Here is an 11294-nt window from a genome sequence, read left to right as displayed (position 1 = left end):
CATGCTACGGCTTTCCACTCTTGTTTCCCTTTTCGCAGTGTCACAGACAGGGGGGTTTAGCACACTAGGACACACACCATAATATTGCTATTTCTTCTAAACGACCTATGATAATTTAGAGACAACCTGGTCCATGTGTTCGGGATTCACCACTCAGTTAGTTGGTCACAGCACCTCGCTGTTTATGTGTCTGTCTGTCTGTCTGTCTGTCTGTCTGTCTGGCTGTCTGGCTGTCTGGCTGTCTGTCTGCACACAACTCCAGCTGCAGCGACAGACCCGGGGCAGGCCTCTGGGGTTCACCGTACGAGCATCAGTCCTCAACCCGCGGGACGGGGCGTCTGGTCCGGCTGAGAGAGGCACCATGGGTGGGTCCCGGACGTTCTGCTGGTTCTTCTAGGAATGGACTGCTGTGCTTGATAACTGAGCTGTTTAGTTTGAATGTCACCGTCGCGGTTGGACCGTCAGAATGAACGGTGGGTTTTTATTGGTTAAAGTTTCTAATTGGCCATTCACTCTTTAACACAAAAATGCGTTGGCTTTTGAAGTAACACCATAGACTTTAGGTCAATGTTAAATTCATTGCACCTGCTGCATGACGAATGTTGATAGCTCTGCTCGATGTCTCCCTGGTCAGTTTCTCAATGACAATTAATATCTTGGCTCTATATTTTTGTATTTACTTATTCTCTCAATGTTGACTTGTAGAATAAAGTCTCATTACTATTTGACGCCTTACACCTGTAAGATTGTTAAATGATGCAAGTTATAGGCATATGAAACTAGACTACTTGAAAATGTCAAGGGGGGGTTAATAATTATGTTATAACAATGTTATGCAGCAACCTTAGGACCGTATGTGCTCTTGTACTTGTGTGTTCCAGGCACTCAACAGAGTGACACCAAAAGGCAACATCTCCTAGAGAGACTACTGGATGCTGTCAAACAGGTCAGCAGGCACAGAGGGAACTAAATGTTTACACAAACCACATGCTGGAATTTGGCAGTTGTGCTTCCTTTTTAAATTGCTGCTAGACTTTAAGGGACTCATACAAAGGCTGCCACTAGCTTACCAGTTCAGTATATATAATGCTTAAAATAGGATTCAATTCTAAATGGGCACCACCTGTGGTTTAAGGAGAGCACTGTTATCTCAATATTGGTACTATTAGTGTAGTTTAACTTAGTGGTTCTTTACCACAAAAACCCTAGATTCCCTATTCCCTATTCTGGATATGTCATAATAATAGGTGAACATTTGAAAATCACCGTTTTGTTGTATTAGGAAAAACATGAGGTAAAGTGTGTAGTATACCTTGCATGGGTTTGTCATTCCTGGGAACCCCTAGTTCCCTACCAGTTTGTTACACTGACCTATCAATTAGTTTCTGATTGAACAGCTACACTGAATTAAGTATTCTGTTTAGAATATTCTGTTTATTACAGTATACTAACAGTACAGTTCCAGGGGTAGACTAGACTGTGACTATATCTGTGATTAGTCTGATTACCCTAGCAGGTTAAGCTGCTTCCTGCTACAGGTGTTATGTGGAGGGAGTTTCCAACTGAACAACCTAACAAATACATGTATTATAGTTATCAAGCCTATTGGCTATGCTCATATCTTTACAGTGCCAAATTCGTTTTGGAGGAAGAAAAGAGATAGCTTCTGACTCAGACAGCAGGTAAGAAAATGTGCATTCCGTTCTGTCTTCCTATGGGTTGATTTGTAAATATGCCAAGTTTGAGGACATTGTGATAGGATGTCTGGGTGTTTGTGGGGATTTTATGTGTGTGTGCATGTGCATTATGTTAATGTCCATGTCTGTCTACATTGATTGGTCTTCGTCAGTATGAAGTTGAGTGATGGTTATTGGTCCTGTGTGCTGCATATACCAGGGTGGCAGTTACTAACAAATGCATACTAAAGGCCCATACTGCCATCAATACTTGTTATCGTATATCATCTATCATAGCTTCGGTATATAAACATAGACCATTTCCCCCTTTTATGTTAAGCTTTTGTTTGCTTTTTGTTTACATTTTGTACAAAATCATTAAAACGTTAACAAACCTTAAAAAAAAAAAATCTTTTTTTGCACATTTAATAATTCATAGACAAAGTACATTACATTCTTAAATCAATCATTTCTCCACTCCAGGGAGTTGGACTTTTCAAAGACTTTTCAAACCGTACTGAAATGAATGAAAACAACCATGGTATGCTTTGGAAAATGATCAGTAGCAGTGGTGTGTTCTAGACCTTTTTTGAGGGCATACTATAATCTATGATCTGCGGCTATTCGTGTGGCCAGCGCATACGCCAGTGCATAATGCCTATCAGATACGCTACTTTGAAAGGTTCACGAGGGCACACTCTTTTTCAAAGAAATGTATTCACAGCATACTGCGTATACCCTTGTGACAGGTAGAACACAGCACTGATCAGTAGTAATGTAAAGTATACCATAGAGTTAACCATGTCTTCTATGGTCCTTAAACTTGTGGACTTTTAACAGGGAATTCTTCATTTGTTTAAAATGATTCACTAAACATTAGTCACTGGTACTTTGTCTGGACTAATCGTTATTCTTCTTGGATAGATACTAGTCAATATCATTTTGCTAGTTGCTAATAGGTGCTAGTCACTACTTTGGTTTTCAAATCAATAGTCACTTTTCAGTTTTCAGTAGTATTAGTACTTCATTTTCAGTTACTAGTAGTAACTCACATCAGTTTAACTAGAAGCGGTGTGTCCTCTCCATAGGGTGACCTGTCTGTGTGCCCAGTTTGAAGCAGTGCTCCAGCATGGCCTGAGGAAAAGCAGGGGCCTGGCCCTTACCGCTGCTGCTCTCAAACAGGCTGCAGGCCTCAGCAGCAAGAATGATGGAGGTACCTCAGTCACTGACCACATGATTGATTGATCAGTTGTACACAAGATTCAATGAAATGACAAACAAGCTAGATGTCTCTTGATAGCAAATGGAAAATGGTGGTGTCCAATGTGCCATGGAGTCCTTTAGTATTCAGGTTTTCATTCCAACTCTAAACCGGTACACTGCACTTTGTTGTTATCTGGTTGAAGGAGTGCCAAATAATTGCCAATGATTGCTCTCAGTTGTTGGTAGTTTGGTTTGAATGATAACACTGTATACTCTGGGTTCTCCCTGGCACAATGCCATTAAACAATGCCTCAGATACACTTTCTTCAAGACATGTTCTGTTTTATTTTATTATCACCGTTTTCAATATTATGAGCTCTACATTTTTAACATGTCAAAATGTAAAGATTGTTGCGACCCGCTGCAGGCAACACAAAGTCTATGTGGTATGCGCCTGGACCAGTAGGCCAGCGGCCGCGGCCGCGGGCGCCCAACAAAATATATTTTTTGATTGAGGGTGATATGTTGCTAGCTCAGTTTCTCAAATCTTTTTTGGCAACGATAAGTTTGGAAGGCTACTTTTGTAGCCGGGTGGCCTAGTTTCTTCTCAAAATAATTCCCACATTGAAATAGGGGGGACAGTCAAAGTCATAGAGGACCTGAGCAAACTCACGTAACATGAGGAGTCTTGGAGGTCGTTATAATCACAAAATGCAACAAAAGCAGGATATTTGCCTCGCATCCCACATGAACAGCACAATATTCTGATTGTCCCGCATTTCAATGATCTTGGTTAAAAGAAAATAAGTTCCTTTAATGCCTCACTCCAATTACCCTCCTTAACACATGGGATGCTCAGGTTTATATAACATTTCTAGCTGTTGCTGCTGCCGCCGTTCACTCACGCTTTATTTTGAAGAGCCTCGGATGCACGTGGGTGTCCACTGACGATTGAGGAAGAAAATCCATTTGTTTACAAACGCTCGCGAAACTAAAATCCAAACCGGGGCCGACCATCGCAGTAAAGTGTCGCCGTGAAAACAATCAGATCTCTGCTTCCCTGGCGTTCTTTTCACCTCATTCATAGATAAAGCCCTTTTTATGTTTGAGCCTAGAATGGAAATCAATGCAACCAGCTCGTGCCATTTTCTCTCTCTCTCTCTGAGCTACGGGGTGACATATGGACTAGGGTCATTCAGAGGGCAGGCAGCTGCACATAGAGCTGTACCAGTTAACCCCTTGTTGTCTCGTTCATGAACGAGACAACTCCTTTTGGCAGGGTGACCCCTAGTGGCCTTAACTCGTTACTGAACGAGTTTGGCACCCAAGTTGTTAAAGAGATAACGTCCGCTACGTCTGTGTCATAAATCAATATGCAGGTCAGGTTCGGCAAGGTGTGCTGAAAGTTTGAAGCTCTTAGCATGATGATGAGCAGCAAAGTGGACATGGACCGTTGTAGTGTTTTGTTGCCAAGGTTGAGAGAGATCTCAGTGACAAGAAACCCTGACACAATAAAGTGGACAGCACTGCTCAGTGCTCAAGCAAGCAACCAAACGTGAATAGGTTAAATACTTTGGTATCCTTTGTCTTAAACATCCTGGTCAACAACACGTTTTAATTGATGGACCGCCAAGGAAACGCTGCAGCATTGATTTACACAAAAGTGAAATACAACTGAATGTAAACTGCTAAATAAAGTCAGGAGTTTTACGCATTTCATAGCCTATCTAAAAGAGAATACTCTGCTGTAGACACTGCCCATTCCAACAAGAACACAAGTGAATGTAGGCCATAAAATGTTTTTAATCCATTTAGGCCTGACCTAAGTTTTCTGAAAATGTCAAATATTATTCAAAAATTACAAAAACAAATATGTTGCTACCTAGTACATGTACTGTATTGCACAAAAATGTGTTTCCGGCCTGAATGGGTTTTAAGCATGTTGACATGAGAAATACTCTGTATGTATTATATTACCGTTGATTATGAAATCATGGCATTTAATAATAATTAAATATTCATAATATTAGCACATTAATAGCACAGGAATATACACACATCATCATGTGTATTTGCATTAAATGAGGTAATGTTGGTATTCTCGAAAGATATTCTTTTTATTCTGGCTTTGAAAAATGTCACATTGAGATACTTTATACATTCATCTCAAAACTATTTTATCGTTGTCATTAAAATCTGAAAAGTCATCCCACCATAGGTTTTTGGAGACAATTTAATTCTGAAGTTTTCGTATATTTTACAATCAAAGATATGCAAAAGAGGATTTTGGACAGACAAGCTTACGGTGTTCCTAACGAACTAGCATGCTTCACCACCTCCGGAAATAGCCAGCGTGATTTTTAAACGCACCATTAAGAGATCATACACTATGCTAATTACATGCAAAGCAGGAGACGTTCATTCTCACTAATTACCACACTTCAGAAAACTATACAGGAGAAGCAAGACTTTACAGAGGTGAAAGTTTTGCTTTATTTTAGTTTTTTGTCAGTTTGAGTTTTTGCAACAGCTGAATATGGAGGATTTGCTGACGTTACTGGCGGTGAAGTCATGTGCCTCAGGGTGTGAACAATCTGTAAATCTGTCGCAGACTATTTGAAGCACTGCTGAGTCTTGAGAAATACTGTTTTTTGGTCTCCAGTGATTGACTGGTTCACAGACAGACCTTTTATATGAACGTGTGCTCTTTGTAAAGATTAGAAGGCAGTCCAATTCACACTGCATCTTTTGACAGTGTATCTCTGTAAAAGAGCTGTCTCTATAAAGAGCGTCTGCAAAATTTGGGCACGGGTGACATCATTAGCTAGACTCTTTCAGGGCCAGGCTTTTCTAAGAGGACATTGAAGGTGGTCGTATGTCGTATATACGCAATAGTCAACTGGCGTCAGAGCCTGGCCACATGATGTCCCAGATCCCCATGAAGCCATGTCGTTTGCACCAGCGGCAGGTCTAAGATATAGCTGTCAGTGGTGTTCTACCAATATACTCTACATGTAGTATACTCAAACTGTTAAAAAAAGGGGGGGAAAGTGCAATTAAATCTGCTTTTTCAGATGATAATGTAGTGTCTGAGCACTTAGATGTGAAGGTTGGTGTGTGGTACTGAGGTGACATTGACCGCTGGCCATGAAAGTGTTTCCATCTTCCTTCCCTCCTCACTTCTCTCCTCATGTTTTCCATCCCTCTCTCAGACCTGACCTTCTGGTCCTATGTGAAGGAGCATCTGAACCGCCACGAGTTGCAGCGGTTCTACTCGCTCCGTCACATCTGGTCGGAGCTGGGCCGCGGCCGGGCCTGGCTGCGCTGCTCCCTCAACGAACACTCCCTGGAGCGCTACCTGCACGCCCTGCTGGCCGACCGCTCACGCCTCGGGTCAGTGTGGGAGAGAGTAGGGATGGGGGACCCATACAGTATGAACATTTCATGTCACGATTATTGTGACCAAAATAATTGCGATTTGCGATATTATCGCGATAATCAAAATATCCCCAACATCCATTATCCTGGGGCGGAACATTTGCCAAAGAGATTTGGTAGAGAGTGAAAAAAGACTGTATCAAGTACATTATTTCCAGTTTAACAGTAGGGCTGCAACTATCGATTGCTTTCTTAGCGATTATTCTATTGATAACTTTCTCAATCGAATGATCGAGAAGCAGTTTTTTAAACAAATTTCCTTTTTTGATATATCAATGAATTGATTAGTCATTTAGGCCCTATTTTATACTTCATGGGACAATGGTGTTGTCCAAAAACTAGACGTTCTAACAGCTCATCACAACGAGCCGAGATGCTGAGTGTTGTGGACTAGCTATTTTGACAGTTTCTGAATAATAAACAAAAGAAAAGGGGTTTCCCCTACGACATTTCCACGATAGGGATAGATTATTTACTGATTATCTTAATTAATTAATTATCGATAATGTTTTATAATGGATTACATTGATTAGTTGTTGCACCCCTATTGTGTGTGTGCTTGAGCGTGTGTCTCTGATCATCTGATGTAAGCAGTGTGAAACATCACAGCTTCATTGCAGCTGTAATGCCTCTGCAATTCTAAAAGGAGAGGCAGGCTCTTTCACCTTTTATCTGTGTTGGAGCCCACGCGTCTCGCAGGTTTGCACTTTTAGTGACATTTAAAAAAATTGGTTATTCATCTAATATAGCACTATTCACATACTCCTGCTGTCTCTCAGCTTCTCTATAGCACAGTGGTTACCAAAACTTTTAGTTTGAGACCCAAAAGATACATTTGGTGTCTCCACCAAATGTATTATCACTCTTTTTAACACTTATGTTGCTATGATTTCTTCTCTTCAATGTCCCACGTTGCCATGGTTACCATAGACTTCCATGTAATTGCGCAATTGTGTAAAAAGTGCACGCCCATGACTAGATGATGCACCACGTGTGTGCACACTGTTCACAGCTTTCAAACAAAAAAATCCGCTTGGAAATCCGTTCAGGCATTTATGATTTATCAGCCATTATGTTTTCTTCAGATGTAAACAAACATGGCTGCCATGTTTGAAAGAATGGGTTGGTATGGGGGTTAAACATGCAATTTCGCGATCGCGATCATGCCTAATACATTTCTGGAGGTCCAAAAAACATTTTTGAAAAAAAAAAAAAAAAGATTTTTCTTTTTTCTTTTTTTTTTTCAAAAACGGCCCAAACTCGGGAAACTCGGGGTTGGCACAGCGGTAGTACCTTTTCAAACTCGGGAAACTCGGGGTTGGCACCAGATGTGTTAATAGTGCAAATAGCCTGATCAACCGATAGCTGATCTCACCTCATTTTACCTCTCTGTTCTTCAGCGCTTACTATGAAGACTGGGCTTTTACTCTGGATGAGGAGAGAGCAAGTATGCTTCCCACAATGGCTGCAGGTTAGTGTATGTGTGTGGGTGTGTGCTGTAGATACTCTTATGTTCCATTGGATGGAGGAATGGGTAGCTAGATCATTAGATATCCAAGGTGTTTTTTGTGTGTGACTGTCTGTGACTGTCTGTCTGTGTGTGTGTGTGTGTGTGTGTGTGTGTGTGTGTGTGTGTGTGTTTCTGAACTTAATTCAGCATAATTGGGTTTATTTATTTAAGTTCTAAAGGGTGCATACTTTGTAGTTGTCTCCATTAACCCCACAATATTATTACAACAGAACAATGGCAAACCAATAGTTATCATACTGTATGTGGATCCTTTTTTGACGTTTCACACAGATCGTTTCATGACAGAATATTCACGCATTATAGCACAAATAACCATTCCTATCGATAACAAAGACAAAGAAAAAAGAAGGACCTTGAAAGACAGAAATAAGAAATTACTTGATATAAGAAGCAAAGGATGGCCAACTGTTTCTCACACTGATGGTTGTATTGATTTGGCTGTAGACCTCGTTTGTCTGTCTTTCTGAAACGTTCACGAGTGCTTACCCGCAACTGAGAACTTTACCGTGTTCGGCCTCCTCTGCAGGTTTGAACTCCATCCTGTTTGCAATCAACATTGACAACAGCGACCTTAACGGGGGAGGAGGCGTGGAAGGCAGTGGGACAGGAGGTGGTGGTGGTGTGGGTTCGTCAGTGAGCCACCTCCTGAAGGAGTCCACCCAGGGCATCGGGAGCCTGTGGAAGGAGTCGACACAGGGCGTCAGCAGCCTCCTTCGGGAGATCAGCACGGCCACGTCGGCCGTGCCGGGCTTCACACCGGGAGGAGTTGGAGGAGGAGGAGGCACGGGGGGAGGGAGGGGAATCTCAGACCCGCTGCCCGTCATGCCGCGCAGTGTCTCTGCTGGTAAGGAGGACCTAGTGATACCTGACACTAGGGATGGGACGCTAATCGTTATTATCGTTTATCATGATCAAAGACACTCACAATAATCGTATCGCGGAGATTTAAATGTATCGTGAAACTATACTCCGTCACGCACTGGGATCAATTCACCTTTTATTTGCTGAGCTGCATATACAGTAACATTTAAACCCTCTATAATTGGACAAACAGACCTAGAAATAACGTCCCCGTACTTGATAGTCTTTTTTTCACTCTCTACTAAATCTCTTTGCCAAAAAATAGCCGATCTACAAGCTCTCAATTCGCGATGCGTTGTGAGCTTGTAGATCAGCTATTTTTTGGCAAATGTTCCGCCCCAGGATAATGGAAGTTGGGGGTATTTTGTTTATCGTGATAATATCGTAAATCGCAATTTCTTTGGTCACAATAATCATGATGTGACATTTTCATATTGTCCCATCCCTACTTGACACCCAAAAGGCTTCATCTTCTAGACATATGTTGTTGAAACAAAGTCGCCTCTACTCTACCTTTGTTCTTTGCCCCACCTGTCTCCATTCAGACTCTGGGCTGAGGAAGGAGCGGCGTAGGAGGAAGAAGATCACTAACATCATCTCCTTCGACGACGAGCTGGACGGGGGAGGGGCGGAGGACGAGGAGGAGGGGGGCGGTGGCGGGGCGGAGGTGCCGAAGAGCCACGTGGCTCCCTGGGGCAGCGTGGAGGAGGGCATGGACCCCCTGGAGCCCGCTTTCTCCCTCTCCCTCCCTCCCCACAATGGCATGCCCGAGCCAGGCATCGTCGGCCCCCAGTGGCCCCACAACCTCTCTTACGCCCCTCCTCCCGCTACCAGTAGCACTGCTGCTAGTACGTCTGCCGGTACTACAGCAAATGCAGCACCTGCATCCCAGCTGCCGGACAGCAAGAGCATAGACAACGAGGAAGAGGAGGAGAATGAGGAAGACGAAGAGGACGTGTACAAGCCCAGAGCGCCGACCCATACAGAGGACCATGTCGGCTCAGACCAGTGAGTGGACACGTTTGATGTCTGCTGAGTGTCTTTCTGCTCACAGAACATTTGTTAGAAATCACACTACTGTACCACATCATAGTCATTGGCAGTGTCAAATCTGACACAAGTGTATAGGCACGCTTGTCGCTTATACCTGATCTCTACTTAGTTGTGTGCGGGTACCACGCACCAAAAATGGCAGATCTACAAGCTCACAAGCACGTCTCACGCTTGAGTTTCCCTTTCGTATAAATAAACAGATCAACAACTAAACAAACGACTAACCTATTTAGACCTGGAGAACATCTATGTCACTTTAGATTTTAACCACATCAACCATTATTTTATACTTTAGCTATTAAAAATGTGCAGAATATACAAGCTCATCGCGCGTCACAGAGTGGTGCACTATGAGCTTGCAGATCTGCTATTTTTGAAAAACTCAAGTCTTTGCTACTGGGGGTCCCTGGAACAAAATCTTTTCAGATGGGGTTCCGCGGCCAGATGCATATAATTCTGTGTGTCCTTGACATGAAAAGGTTTGAGAACCACTGAGATGGAAACATGCACTTTAAAGCAAACTGTTAGTATTTACTGTAGAAGTCATTTATAGAATCGGCCTCAGGTCTTTTAATTTAAAGGGGCCCCACCATGAATTTCACATTTTTCATTTTTTTCTTGTTTTTTGGTCTTCCCAGTGTCTCTTCCAGCCAAAAAGAACCCCCAATTCATTCATTCATTTCATTTCAGTGATTTTCCGAATCAGCGTGTCTGAGTGGTACTCTTTTGAAATCGGGCCCCATTCTATGTCACAGGGGCCTCATTTCCTATTGGGCCCTCTCAAGAAAGGGGCGGTACTTTTTGGGAGGCTTTATTCTATTGAGACTATATACAGTATATGAGTTGGAACCATGAGGTAAAGTGGTGCTAAAACTGGAACGATACAGAGAAGATTACGATTGACTCTACATGGTTCTCATCGTGGTTCTCTAATATTCTCTGTATCGAATTTTAGCCCAAAGACAGCACCCCGTTGACAAAAAAGGGCATTTTGGTATTGCATCTGAAATGGCATACAGATCAAGACATTTCAATATCTGAGTGGATGTTTAGGCTAAAACCTGTATAAAACCGTATTATGGACCATTGACAATATTTATATAAAATATATATTTTTAAAAGCATGGTGGGGCCCCTTTAAGAAGATATTTGGCGACATTTCAATCCGCCTGTCCTGTCCCGACTCCTGACTCGACCCATCCGCTGTCTTCCTCCAGGGTGGTGGTAGGAAGTCTGTCCAGTGTGTCCACGTGGAGCCCCATTCAGGTGATAATGGACCACAGCAGCTCAGACATCCTCATCCCGGTGACCCCCGCGGACCCCCAGCCAGGTAGGAGTCAGCACTGAACCTGCAAAGCCCTTATTGACTCGAACTTCAGCAGCTCTGTGGTTGTGTTGTTAGCAAAGTTGAACCGTGGCACCTCTTTTTTTGGCGGTCTTGACTTCAACAGAGATGTGTTTAAGTGTGTCGTTTCTCTTTGCTCTTCTCGAGTGGCTCACCAGTCACAGTGCTGAAAGGATGAAACTTTTAT

General features: G+C 42.7%; 1 protein-coding gene across 1 annotated transcript in view; it reads left to right on the top strand.

Annotated features, from left to right (window-relative positions):
• The first annotated feature begins 293 nt into the window (after window positions 1–293).
• The window catches only part of snx29 (sorting nexin 29), a 196896-nt gene continuing 185895 nt past the window's right edge, over window positions 294–11294 (top strand). Inside the window, exons 1-9 of the mRNA XM_080747936.1 lie at window positions 294–473; window positions 882–946; window positions 1630–1682; window positions 2765–2889; window positions 6092–6272; window positions 7718–7788; window positions 8375–8692; window positions 9255–9717; window positions 10980–11092. Coding sequence (XP_080604062.1) covers window positions 467–473; window positions 882–946; window positions 1630–1682; window positions 2765–2889; window positions 6092–6272; window positions 7718–7788; window positions 8375–8692; window positions 9255–9717; window positions 10980–11092 — 1396 coding nt within the window. The 5' untranslated portion in view covers window positions 294–466. The remainder of the gene's footprint in view (window positions 474–881; window positions 947–1629; window positions 1683–2764; window positions 2890–6091; window positions 6273–7717; window positions 7789–8374; window positions 8693–9254; window positions 9718–10979; window positions 11093–11294) is intronic.

The sequence above is a fragment of the Nannobrachium achirus genome (assembly GCF_963921795.1).
Source record: "Nannobrachium achirus genome assembly, chromosome: 18".
Lineage (NCBI taxonomy): Eukaryota > Metazoa > Chordata > Actinopteri > Myctophiformes > Myctophidae > Nannobrachium > Nannobrachium achirus.
The sequence above is the reverse complement of the archived record's forward strand: the minus strand, read 5'-3'. Positions and strand labels throughout refer to the sequence as shown.